The sequence below is a fragment of the Psittacula echo genome (assembly GCF_963264785.1).
Source record: "Psittacula echo genome assembly, chromosome: 7".
NCBI classification, from domain to species: domain Eukaryota; kingdom Metazoa; phylum Chordata; class Aves; order Psittaciformes; family Psittacidae; genus Psittacula; species Psittacula echo.
The window spans coordinates 21,991,471-22,005,182 of NC_137740.1; the positions used below are offsets into that span (position 1 = coordinate 21,991,471).

The 13,712-nt window shown below is 45.7% G+C and overlaps 1 protein-coding gene across 3 annotated transcripts in view; it reads right to left on the reverse strand.

Annotated features, from left to right (window-relative positions):
• TMCO1 (transmembrane and coiled-coil domains 1) overlaps positions 1 to 10,413 on the reverse strand; it is a 22,156-nt gene extending 11,743 nt beyond the window's left edge. For 2 of the 3 annotated variants that reach the window (XR_013957391.1, XM_080622956.1), the window contains exons 1-3: positions 10,275 to 10,413; positions 8,738 to 8,815; positions 5,299 to 5,358 (exon numbers count right to left, since the gene is read on the reverse strand). Coding sequence is in view for 2 of the 3 variants with exons in the window: in XM_080622956.1 (XP_080479082.1) it covers positions 5,299 to 5,358; positions 8,738 to 8,815; positions 10,275 to 10,344 (208 nt within the window). In the remaining variant the exon portion in view is untranslated. Of the gene's footprint in view, positions 1 to 5,298; positions 5,442 to 8,737; positions 8,816 to 10,274 lie in introns of all 3 variants that reach the window. The other variant, XM_080622957.1, reaches the window with a different exon arrangement.
• Between the last annotated feature and the right edge of the window lie 3,299 nt (positions 10,414 to 13,712).

Sequence of the window (13,712 nt, forward strand, 5' to 3'; positions counted from 1 at the left end):
GTCGGAGCAATCCCAGGCACAGCTACAGGTTGGGCAGAGAAGAGATTCAGAGCTGCCCTGCGGAGAAGGACTTGGGGGTGTTGGTTGATGAGAAAATGAACATGAGCCGGATGCAGTGTGTGCTCACAGCCCAGAAAGCCAACCGTATCCTGGGCTGCATCAAGAGGAGCGTGACCAGCAGGTCAAAGGAGGTGATCCTGCCCCTCTACTCTGCTCTCCTGAGACCTCACTTGGAGTATTGTGTGCAGTTCTGGTGTTCTCAACATAAAAAGGACATGGAACTGTTGGAACAAGTCCAGAGGAGGGCCACGAGGATGATCAGGGGACTGGAGCACCTCCTGTATGAAGACAGGCTGAGAAAGTTGGGGCTGTTCAGCCTGGAGAAGAGAAGGCTGCGTGGAGACCTCGTAGCAGCCTTCCAGTATCTGAAGGAGGCCTACAAGGATGCTGGGGATGGACTCTTCATTAGGGACTGTAGTGACAGGACAAGGGATAACAGGTTAAAACTTAAACAGGGGAAGTTTAGATTAGATATAAAGAAGAAATTCTTTACTGTTAGGGTGGTGAGGCACTGGAATGGGTTACCCAGGGTAGCTGTGAATGCTCCATCCCTGGTGGTGTTCAAGGCCAGGTTGGACAGAGCCTTGGGTGGCATAGTTTAGTGTGAGGTGTCCCTGCCCATGGCAGGGGGGTTGGAACTATATGATCTCCAGGTCCTCTCCAACCCTGTTCTATGATTCTATGATCCCTTGTCCCTTGTGCTCCTCTCAAACTGAGGATCCAGAGGGACAGCAGGGCTTGGAAGCAATACCTGGATGAAGTAGGCATGTGGACAATGAAGAACAGTGTGAGCAAAGAGAGGGGGAACGCAGAAGGACTGTCAAGGGCTATCCAGCGTGCAAGTTGTACTGCAACTTCAGCAGGGATCCACAGGACAAGAGGCCCACAGCCCAGTTCAGTTACCTTTTAAGCCCCTGCTAAATACATGGACACCTAGTAAGCATTACAAAAAAACCAACAGCAACACCCCTACTCAATTTCTTAGAATCCTCATTGCTATTTTCAATTACTCCTAACTACATACCATCCACTCTGGCAGGAACTTTCCAGACACCTGCTTCCTGATCCAGGTGAAGAGGTTTGTTCTGGGACACTTCAGCAATTGCAGGCCAGCTCTTTAGGAATCACATTCGGCAACAATACTTGTTCCCCCCCATGCCCCACTACATAACTAGCCATCTGTTTAGATGGGTTAAAGGTTACACAGGGATAAAGAATACAGCCGTGGTCTCCCAATATACCTGATATGTTTCTCACCCATTTCTACAAGTTCTAAACAAACAGGCTCCAGGTATCATATCACCCTCCTCCCCAAGTCATACATAAGCAGCCTTTAAGTACTTTGCTATAGCGATGGGTAGAGGCACAGAGAAAGAAGAGGGGGTCAACAAGCAGCACCCTAGAGTCCAAAGCTGCCTTATTCCGCTCATTGGAACACAACCAACCAGGATACAGGGATTCAGCAATAACCTTATTTGCCAGCTTGGGTTTGTTGGTTTGGGGTTTTTTGAGGTTTTTTTTTTTTGGTTGTTGTTTGGTTTTGGGTGGTGGTGGGTTGGATTTTGTTACTTTGTTTTTGTTTTGCTGTCTACCCAGCACTCCTGGACTCCTCGGAATATCACTGTCTCTTCTTCTAGGGGCACATGGATGCAGGAAAGAGTAGCAAAGTTTAAGCTAATAAACACACTCCTTCAGCTGAAATGACAGAAGGCTGCACCATGTCTGGAACAAGGTGTCATGTTCCAGCAGTGTGAAAGGTGATTTGGACACAACCTGACTGAAGTTGGTTCATTTCACACTTAAAAATAAGTTTGATAAGTAGGGAACACCAAATTAAGCCTTCCCATGTAACTTTCACCCTAGCTCCTTGTCCATATGCATGACTCATCCCTTACGTAACCAAGTAATGTCATACACACACCTCCTGCCATAGTCTGTGCACAGAACAGATGGCAAGTGAGGCTGGTCTGTACATGGCTGTGACTTAGCTGTAAAGCCTCAGCTCTTTTTTACTTTTTTTTACCTAGAATGGTAGAATTTAAAGGAACTCCAGCACAAGTAAATTTGTTGTTACAACAATGCTACATCTTACAGGATGATTTGACATCCACTAAATTACTGGGATCAGGTATTTCCAAAACACTTAACAGCTGTAAGAGTCATTTTCTGAATGTCCAGCTTGACATTTAGTGCCTTATTTTTCAGAAACACCACAGATTCAGCTTTGCCTGAAAACAAATGAGACATTGAAGTTATACAGCATTTGCAAAAAAATCAGCCTCAGTATCTCAGGCTTGGCCAGCAGCATCACAGCAAGCAGAATCAGTGGTCATTTCCTAAGTTCTGTTGTCAGTCCCTTTGTGCTTTGTTTTTCATTTGCAAAACAAGATTATTTCAGTGTAGGAAAAAAAAAATAATGGTGGAGTATCTGAATTCCTAAGATTCTGTTTATTAGTTTAGTCCAAGCACAAGTAAAATATTCTCTGCTAGGAACAGAGCTTGGATGGTGCCCTGCAAAAAAAGTCACTGCCACACATTCAAAAGTGACCATACCTAAGAACAGCATATAACATTGTAAAGGTGCATATCCACCAAGTGGTATTCATCTCATGCAGAGATTATTCAAGATTAAGAACTGAAAATGCACAAGAGGAAGAATTTTGGCTCCTGTCCCTTAAGGAGTCTAATGATAACAGGTTTTATACCTAGGAAGAACTGTTTGAAGATATGTTTATAATTATTCCCAAGCTTTGTACAGATCAAATGGCTAATCCAGCTACCTGGTGCTACAGAAGAATGAGAAAACCAACTCCCAGGAGCTCTCAGAAGTGTTCCTACCACAATTTCTGTAATAACTTAACTGAGCTTTGCTGCACGTTTTACTTTAGAGACCTGTAGATTATAGAACTTTCTGAAGCTCACACCCATTAAACATTAGTCTTCACTGGCAAAGGCTCCAACCACACCACCCAAGTCTTGGAAGGCGCACGCAGGGACCGTAAGAATGAAGACCCTAGGCCCACTGTAGGAGAGGATCTGGTTCAAGACCATCTTAAAAACCTGAACATACACAAGTCCATGGGACCTGCTGAAATCCATCCGCAGGTCCTGAAGGAGCTGGTGAATGAAGTTGCTAAGCCACTGTCCATCATATTTGAAAAATCATGGCAGTCAGGTGAAGTTCCCGAAGACTGGAAAAAGGGAAATATAACCCCCATTTTTAAGAAGGGAAAAATGGATGACTCGGGGAATTACAGACCAGTCAGTCTCACCTCTGTGCCTGGCAAAATCTTGGAGCAGATTCTCCTGGAAGGCATGCTAAGGCACATGAAAAACAAGGAGGTGGTTGGTGACAGCCAGCATGGCTTCACTAAGGGGAAATCCTGCCTGACCAATTTGGTGGCCTTCTAAGATGGGGCTGCGGAACTGATGGACAGGGGTAGAGCAGTTGATGTCATCTACCTGGACCTGTGCAAAGCGTTCAACACTGTCCCACACAACATCCTTGTCTCTAAATTGGAGAGACATCAATTTGATGGGTGGACCACTCAATGGATAAAGAACTGGCTGGATGGCCTCACGCAAAGAGTTGTGGTCAATGGCTCGATGTCCAGCTGGAGACCAGTAACGAGTGGTGTCCCTCAGGGATCAGTGTTGAGACCGGTCTTGTTCAACATCTTTGTTGGTGACATGGACAGTGGGATTGAGTGCGCCCTCAGCAAGTTTGCCGATGACACCAAGCTGTGTGGTTCGGTTGATACGCCAGAGGGAAGGGATGCCATCCAGAGGGACCTTGACACGCTTGTGAGGTGGGCTGATGCCAGCCTTATGAAGTTTAACCATGACAAGTGCAAGGTCCTACACCTGGGTCGAAGCAATCCCAGGCACAGATACAGGTTGGGCAGAGAAGAGATTCAGAGCTGCCCTGCAGAGAAGGACTTGGGGGTGTTGGTTGATGAGAAAATGAACATGAGCCGGATGCAGTGTGCGCTCACAGCCCAGAAAGCCAACAGTATCCTGGGCTGCCTCAAGAGGAGCGTGACCAGCAGGTCAAAGGAGGTGATCCTGCCCCTCTACTCTGCTCTCCTGAGACCTCACTTGGAGTATTGTGTGCAGTTCTGGTGTTCTCAACATAAAAAGGACATGGAACTGTTGGAACAAGTCCAGAGGAGGGCCACGAGGATGATCAGGGGACTGGAGCACCTCCTGTATGAAGACAGGCTGAGAAAGTTGGGGCTGTTCAGCCTGGAGAAGAGAAGGCTGCGTGGAGACCTCATAGCAGCCTTCCAGTATCTGAAGGAGGCCTACAAGGATGCTGGGGATGGACTCTTCATTAGGGACTGTAGTGACAGGACAAGGGGTAATGGGTTAAAACTTAAACAGGGGAAGTTTAGATTGGCTATAAGGAAGAAATTCTTTACTGTGAGGGTGGTGAGGCACTGCAATGGGTTGCCCAGGGAGGTTGTGAATGCTCCATCCTTGGCGGTGTTCAAGGCCAGGTTGGATGAGGCCTTGGGTGGCATAGTTTAGTGTGAGGTGTCCCTGCCCATGGCACAAGGGTTGGAACTAGATGATCTTAAGGTCCTTTCCAACCCTAACTATTCTATGATTCTATGATCTACCATGGTATTCTTGTGTAGCTCAGTACTTAAGAGTTACCTTAACCCAAAAAGACTTAGATTTATTTACAATGGGAAAAAAAAAAAACAACAAACCAACAAACAACAACAAAAAAGAAAAATATATCGCTACCTAAAATTAGAGCAAAATTATCAAACTTGCAATAAATCTAGTGCAGTTGCAGGCATCATGCAAACACCTTCAGCTGTGAAGTGCTCAAATGAGAAAAAAAAAAAGATTCAAAAGTCACACTCATACAGTCATGTAGCTGTTGCAAGCTGACAGTGCACTGCAGCAGAGCTCTGACAACAGAAACTAGTAATAATCATGGATATAAGGACTCAAATGGAAGAGAAAGGCAACCAGTTGAGCAAGAAATGCTGCTGCTTTCAGTGATGTTGCCCTTTTCTGCATTTGATTAACACCATCAGGAGTCTAGATGTCTCCTGTCTTGAAAGGGTAAGGCAAAAGTGTTCATATTCCACTCATCAGGCCATGAACTAGCCTCAGTATCACTTTAAATAAACAGTTTTGAAAGGAAGGAAAGGCTAATCACTTCCATCAAGTTTCTCAACTTTCTCCTACTCTTGGGGCACCGCATTCCTCTCCCAGTCTTACCTATTTTCTTTTTCTGCTGTCGGCCTGCTGATTCAGTTATTGTTTCCTTCTTCTTTTCCACTGCCATGTGAGAAGAAAGATACACGGTCATTTCTGTGTAAGGATACCACTCCTCCTTTTCCACACACCAAAGTATTTTATTCCTTTAGAGAACAGTGGCACAAAACAAAGGTGGGCAAGACTAAGAACATATTCATTATCAACAATTTATAAACCTTCAAGGTTGACCCCACAAAACACTTAATAACAACATTTCAAAGTGCTGGATGAGATACCAGAATATTTAAAGGGATAATTATAAACTCTGTCAAGAACCCACTACATTGTTAACTGAGCAGTCTGGAGACAATTTTGGCTCAAATGACCCTTGCTGATTTGTCATTAATACTAGACAGTACTTTTAATTCAGCAAGTCTAATGAAAAGAGCTTTGTGGCAAGCTCTGCTCCCAATTTTCTGCAGTGGGAAGCAGAATACAGACTGTGTTCTCATACATCCCTTCTTCACAAGCAGGCATTCTCAGAGGAAATGCTGTCCAAGTAGTCGGAATCAGCCTCGCCATTCTTCAATTAATTAGTACTGAAGCATTTCCGATATTTTAAAGCAGAAGCTTAAGCTCAAAGTTACTAAAACCCTGAAGCAGACACTCACAAAGCATCAGCGAATGACTACCACTGCAGCAAAAAAGCCTAACATAAAGCCAGCATAGTGGACATATAATACAATAAATGAGCTCCTCAGCTGCAAATGCTCTGCTGACAGCAAGAGCTTTTCCAGGAAATAAGAGACATTGTCATTTAAGAGCTATTGTAAGAGTACTACAAGATGTGACGATGATAAAGCATTACTGTGGTCTAGCAACAGATAACAGCCCTTTTTTATTCTGTGTATATGTACCATATCCATTCTACCAAATAGGCCTGGCTCCTTGTCAGCTCACAGAATCAGCTGAGAGACCTCAGCATTAGGACTCTTCTCCCATATGGAGTACTAGCTCGGCACAGATCTGCTAGACTTTATTTCTAAGCACAGGTAAAATAAGACAGCCTTCCAAGTCACACAAGGATTTGTAGCGCTGCCTTCAGAAATGTCTGAGTCAGTCACAACTGCTAAGAAAACCACAGTAGCCCAGACAAGATACCTAAAATCACCTCTTCTGTGGTAATATAGTAAGACACAATTGGTCTTTCCAAAGAACAAGCATATCTCCAATGGACAGACTAGCACAAGTGGAAAAAAACAGGTAAGTCTGCTCAGAGAGAATGCTGAAGAGAGGTGCCAGATGACACAGCACACCCAGTGCTCACAGAATGCTCTCTCCATAACCTTCCTTTTTCCAGATCCTACTGGGTAATCGTGATCAGTCTGTCCCAACCTTAGTCCACATAAACCCATGGTCTCCAACTCTAAACACAACTGGAGAACACTGACTCTTTTCAGGCCTATCTACTCTCAGCCCTAACGAAAGGGCTCCTCTAGACCACAGCTTCACTTCAGACAACCCCGAGGAATTCTACAGCCTTATTCCCTTATGGTTTGAGCACAACAAGTAACTGTCAGGCAGTCTCACAAACCTGTCCCTGGGAACATACACAACACAGCAGCAATTCTAGAGGTAGCCTTCAGCCTTGAAAATTTACTGCATTTACCCCAAAATGCTTACTATGATCTCTGCAGCAGTTTCAGACAATGCTGTGACTCTCAACAGAAGTGAGGGGACAGGAAGAGGTGAAACTAAGAACTGCGATTAATAACCTCTGCTCCAGCACACTACTTGGCCCATTTGTTTTTGCAATCCTAAAGACTGCGGGGACTCTCATGGGAGAGCTTAAAGATCTCAAATGTGTTTTTTCCTGTTTCAGATGTGTTAGGTAACAGTTGAAAGGTGTGGCTCAAGTAGTCTACTTTGCACTTTGTTTGTGGGCCATCAGGTCAGCCAGCTGTCCTTAGCATAGGAGGGGAAGGAAAAAAACCCCAAAACAAACAACGCATTTTTAGTGACTCCTTATACAGGTTTGCCTTTTTTTTATTGGGGGTGGGAATATCAAAGAAGGATGTTAGAAACTAATTGAGATGCATTAATCCCACATCTTTCCCTTCATAGATTATAGCCTAGACACCAGGAGAGCTATAAAAACAAAGCATTAAACTCTTACAGCAACCATTAAGCCCTAGAGAGCAAGCCCTGTTAACAGCTTTCAGAGTTCCACAGCACAAACACACAAGGACATTAACTCAAAGTTTTCAGCTGGGTTTCAATTACTTCTCTAACTTGCTCTTCGGGGTCCAATTCTAACCTACACATTGTCAGCCAAGTGGGAATAAAGTGAGACAGATATGCAATCCCCATTGACACTGCTGTGATGACAAAAGGCCCTAATTTAGCAGCTGTGATACAAGCTTAACTATACTTCAATTCTTTGGTTTATTTTGCCCAGGGGAAGGCTGGATAAGCTAGACTGGAAAAAGCATGCTTTGATGACATTGTTCTCTCATGCACTAAGCACACCGACACCATGGCAAAATATTTTTAAGGTAACCCCAGCCTAGGTTTGGCCCCAGTTGTGTGATGCAACTTGTGTAGGGTGTGTGCAGTTGAGTTTGAAAGGTCAGCTGAATTTCTTCTCTGTTCCTTGGCTTCTGATACAAGCAGGTCGATTGAAACACTCTACGCTCAGACCCTCCTGTTTACCATTACTCTCAATATCAGAGGCATATCTTCTGATTGCTCACCCTCAACTCACTCTGCCCCTTCCTGCCTTCTTTGTTCAACCTCTTCCAGGCCTCTCAGATCTCTTCTCTATGGAAGCAGCCCGAGACTTTCTTCCCATTGAATTCCACCTGTTTCCAGTTTACACTAGAATAACTTATTTTTATATCAGCCGACAGCCCAAACCTGTCTATCATGGCTTTGTCTTTACTCATTCTCCACCATTAATCATCACTTTAAATCTTTACGTACAATGCTTTCCTCTCATGGTTTTCATTATTCAACCCTGGTTCTTTCTTACCTCAGATCTCAAATTCTCGACTGCCCTTGAAAAGCAGAAACTGCATCTTTGAACTGATTTCAAGCTTCTAAAGGAACCTACATACATATACACTGGCTACTTGTTCAGAAAAGAAGATGCCAGTATTGATCTCTTACTCCCTCCTGTCCTCCATTAAGAGGGGCAATTCAGACAGTACCACAGGTCTTTATACTAACCTTCCCTCCAGCAAAAGACAAGAATTAAGTACAGAAATAAGTCCCCTCAGTAGAGATTTGTGTAACTTGTAGAAATAGGCTGCTATGAAAACCAACCTGAAGAAAGTTCTGTCACTCAACAGAAAAAGCAACAGGTATTTCTCAGAGCACATACTCTATTCAACTTTGTATCTTCTAAAGCAAAATGTAACAGGAGCAACAAGACATTCTCTAGTGCCTGAAGAGTACTTACATTTCTTGCTCTGTTTTTCCACTTCAGCCTTTAATCTCTTGTATTTGTCTGTGCGGTACACCAGCACCCAAGTTATACCTGAAACAAATACTCTGCAAGTTACTAAATAAAGACCTCTTGCAATAATAGGAATAAAAGTTTGCAAATATATATGCAAAAAATGTCATATCTACATGACATCTACAAAACTACATTATAATACAGCAAAGGTAGCACAAAGCACCAGCAAGCTGTATCATCACCTTCTTTCAAATCCCCTTCTCAAGTTCCATGTAGCAATGGTGCCCATAAAATAAATGTCCTTAGATGTTAACAGCTATCTTGCCGAGCAGTGTTGTTCCTTGGGACTCGTTCGGTTTCTTTATGCCCATATTTACCAGCTGTTACCTTAAAATCAGGAGCTGATTAAGGCAATAAACATCTTTCTGTTCTGTGTTTTCATAGCACCTAATTAAGGCCTAAGGATTAATTCCCATTCCTACCAGGACCTGCTTGCTAGCAGTATCACCTTTTGAAAAGGCAAATGGATATTAAGCTAAACAGACCTCAAGAGATTCTCCAGTAAAAATCCCTGCACTCAAACATGATCAAAATAAGTTGTACCACAAGTGCAAAAGCAGTGGTAAAAAAAAAAATGCCAACAGGGCTGTGCTGCTGAGTCCAGGGATCACCAGCTGCAGAGAAGCTTCTAAGACACTTGAGGTGGACACATCTTTATGCTGTGAAAAGCAAAGGATGTGTACACCATCTAACCCAAATGCAATGCAGTAGAGTTCCTAAAAAAGCAAGTATCGTATCTCACCTGGGACTCTCCCTGCCCTTGAATGCTTAAAGAGAGTGTCTTGCAGCTCTGGGACGAAGGAGATATGGTGATATAGCTCAGTGCCTGAGAGAGCAGCCTCTGACTTTGATTACCCCAAAAAGTACCTATGCAACACATCCTTAAAAAGCTGCACCTATTTCAATACCCTACCATTTAAAAAGCCTTTTCAAGCAGACTAAGTCACCATCATTCCAAGTTCAGGCAATTTCACATCCTTCCCACGACAGCTACAGAAAATCACCACTGTCCTCCTTCAGGCACAGTAAGAACTGTTAATTCATCCTCTCCTTGCCTTCCTCCTCCTAGGGGAAACAAACCCAACTCCCACTGCTCTGCATCACAGGTCGGTTTTGTTGAAGTTATTCGCTGTCATCTCCTCGGGTGCCTATGCCGCCCTCCAACCACCAAGCCTCCGGTGGTCGTGAATGACCGAACCTCTTGCACACTCTCACGGCTCTGTTCCTTTCCCGACACACGCTCTCCCTTCCTTTCTGTTCCGTTCCGGCCTTTAAGCCGCTCGCTCCCAGTGCTCAGGAGCGGCGCGACTCAAGCGGGAAGCAGCAGCCTCCTCCCAGTTCCCTCCCGGCTGCCCCAAGCCGCTCGGGCCTCCCGCCCGCAGGGCCCTCCGGTCCACCAGAGCCCAGCCAGGACAGGCCCCATCGGCCTGCTGAGGAAGCGAGGCCACAGCCCGCTGCACGGCGGCCCAGCACTCACCCTCGGCCAGCAGCGCGGTACACACAGAGATGAAAACGATGAGGAGGGTGTCAGCAAACATGGTGCTCATGATGATGCCACCACCCCCCTACCCCAATAACGCCACCGCACTCCAGGAAATAGACCCCACCACCCGGAAGCTGCTGGGACATGTCGCCCAGCAACGGCCGGAAGCTAGTGTTCGCGCTTCCGGGAGCCGCCGCCGGTTGAGCGACGCTGCTTTGGGAGGCAAGAGCGGGAAGAGCGAAGGGCGGGGGAAGCGCCAGGAGGCGCTGCTCTGATTGGAAGAGGCGACTTTTAATGGTGATGGCGGGGCCCGGTGCCCCCGCTCTCCTCGATGGAGGCGGCCTCGTGCTGTCATGCCGGGCACGGCGCTTCATGGGGAGCGGCGCCGGGACCAGACGCTATCATCGCAGCCAAGGTAGCCGGTCTCCTGTCCCAGCACCCTCTGGGTCTAGGTGCTGAGGCCCAGCGCTGGGCTTGCAGTGGGGTTCCTGCTGCCAGCACAGCCCTCCCTGTGCCTTGCCGGGCAGTGGTGCCCCATACAGGTACTCCTGAGCTGCTCCAAGGCTGTTTCAAGGGTAAGATGTGTGAAGCACCGGTTTTTCATGAACACGCTCCTCACAGTCACAAAGGGGTTGGCTTAGAGCAGCCTTTCCTGGTTTCTGAAGTTGCACCCTGGGTTAATTTGGCCATGGCATGAATATCCCATTAGCACACAGCAGCAGGAGGTGTTTTCTGGGATCAGATATTTACAAATAGGGTTGCTGCCCTTTTCCAGGATTCGGTGCTGGCTCCTGCGCTCCAACAGTCAGCAGCAGAGTACTGTGTTAATGATTCAAAGGGCTGGAATCAGGGAAGTAAATCTTACGTTGCCGTGCATGTGTAAAATATTCACAGATGGGATGAGACTAAGAAGAACAGTAACAAGGACAATGGAATAATGGCACGGATTTAGCAAAGAGACTAATTGACTTTTGTCAAGGTTCTGGCGGTTGCACCTGGAGCAACAGAACTAAATCCACGAGTTGTAATGGGGCAAGGAGACCTAGAAAGCAGAAATACAGAAAAGGAAACACTGCAGACAGGGAAGGGCAGGTTTGTGCCTGTCCTTGTATAACAGAGAAATTTGCTGCCAATGAAGAGTGATGCAGATATGCAAAGCTGGGTGGAAAATAAGGAAGGTAAAAAGCCCTGCCATTGCCTTTAAATTAAACACTCCATTCAGAAAGAGGATGACAAAACATAGTTCAGAGAAGGCAGCAGCAAGTAATGAGTGAGGATGTCAGATGAGACAGCAAGCAAACCCCGGTGTGATTTGCATACAAGGAAACACAAAAGCCATGTGTGCAGGTGGTTGTGCAATGAGTCAGGCCATCACTGAAAGTGGCAGCTAAGCACCCTCTGTGCCACTAGAAAATCCTGGCACTGCCTCTGAGCCCTGGGGGTTTCCTGCAGCACTGGGGGAGAACTGAGAGCAGAACCTGGTCCTATGCTACAGGAGTCCAGTGGGAGTGGGAGACATCAGGGAGACAGGGACAAAATTAAGGATGGTTATCATAGAATGGTTTGGATTGGAAGGGACCTTAAGATCCTCTAGTTCCAACCCCCCTGCCAAGGGTAGGGACACCTTCCACTAGACCAGGTTGCTCTAGGCTCTGTCCAACCTGGCCTTGAGCACTTCCAGGAATGGAGTATCCACAACTTCTCTGGGAAACCTGTGCCAGTGTCTCACCACCCTCATAATGCAGAATTTCTTCCTAGTATCTAGTCTAAATCTACCCTCTTTCAGCTTAAAGCCATTCCCCCTTTTCAGTTTTTATTTCAGTTTAGTGCATGCAGCAGGAAGATATTAACAACTGATGATGTGGCAGGACCCATGATAATGTTTTGTATCTTGTGGTGCACCACCTCATGCACTTGGCTGTGCTGTACGCCATTTTCTGCCCCCTCTCCCTTTCTTTAGAGCTTGCTGGCTTTCCTGTCTGTGAGATGTATCCATATAAAGGAAGGCAATATTTCATAGAATACTAGACTATGTCCCCCAAGAAAACTTTGGAAATATTTTCTCTTATACCACTATGGCAAATGATTCACACAATAGTTATTGACAGTGAACGTGGTCATTCACAGAACACTTGTGTGGCAGAAACCAGGCTAGGAGGAGACAGTCAGTGACATATACCTCTTTCCTCTCTAGTGTCTGTGCTTTGAACTGGAGGTAGAGGTGACATGGGCTCTTTGTGACTTCATTCTGTCATTTTGAATCACATCAGGTTCCTTTTCAGCTTTTTTTTTCTTTTTTTTTTTTTTTTTGACAACAGAAGGCATAGTGCTCTCAATGGCATTTCCTTTTAAAACAGCATTCTGTGCTTTGATCAATGTGTGACAGACAGATGAAGAGTTGGGTGCAGTATGATTTGATTTAACAAGTCTAGGATATGAGAAAAAGGAAAATATGTGCACAATACATAGCTCTTGAGGTATGAGTTAGGGGCCAAGGCAGTCTACAAACATTCTAGACACAGAAGAGGTAGAATTCATTGAGGTAACCTCAAAACCAGACTAGAAAGAGTCATGTCCAAACAGATTTCATATACTGAAGTCTCCAGCCTATAACTAACAAAAGATTAAGTTGCTTTTCACAGTATATTAATGACTGGCAGCTAGGAAGAAGAGTGTAAAATTCTCAGACAAGTTTTGAGGAAAGATGCCATCTAAAACTAGCTGGGACTTGGATTTGATTCCCTACCAGTTTACAGCCCTGGCCTGGTTTTGAAAGAGCCGCTGATATGATTTTTGCAAGTTCTCCATGTGTTCTGTATAAATAAGCCTTGACTATACCCCTTCAGGGCCTGCCAAGAGGCATTACTTATCCTTCCCTATACGAGTGTGTCTGCTCCTGCCAGGTGTCAAGCATCTGGTTTAGAAGGGGAACTGGAAATAAAATGCCACTATGGCCATCCTACAAAGATGCTCAGCTCTGAGACTGGATGGACAGCACAGTCTGAAACAGCTTCAGCACAGCAGAGGTTTTGATCTTGTCTCCAAGCAGGGCAGCAGAGAGGTTGGCAGCAGTGAGCATAGGCATGAGGAGAACCAAGTAACCTGGAGGTCACCATGTGCTGAGGGGGTTTTGTCGTTCAGACATGGGTTTGTTGCTGTGGGGGTAAGAAAGAAGAGCTGTGAATAGCTTCTGTATGCAGTGGTGTGCACAGGAGCTGTGGCCATGGTCAGTGCTTGGGAACTGGCATGGAGCTGTGCGAATCCACTGGAATTCATCCCTACAGGAAGTTCTTGTCCACGTAAGGCACTTCCTCCCCTGGCACCAGCCGCATGCAGTGCCATGCCCCTATGCCACAAGCTGCAGTCCTCAGGGGTGCAGTTGGAGGGGAATTGGGAGCAGTGGTCAGAAAGGGGTCATGCCTTCCCTAGAGA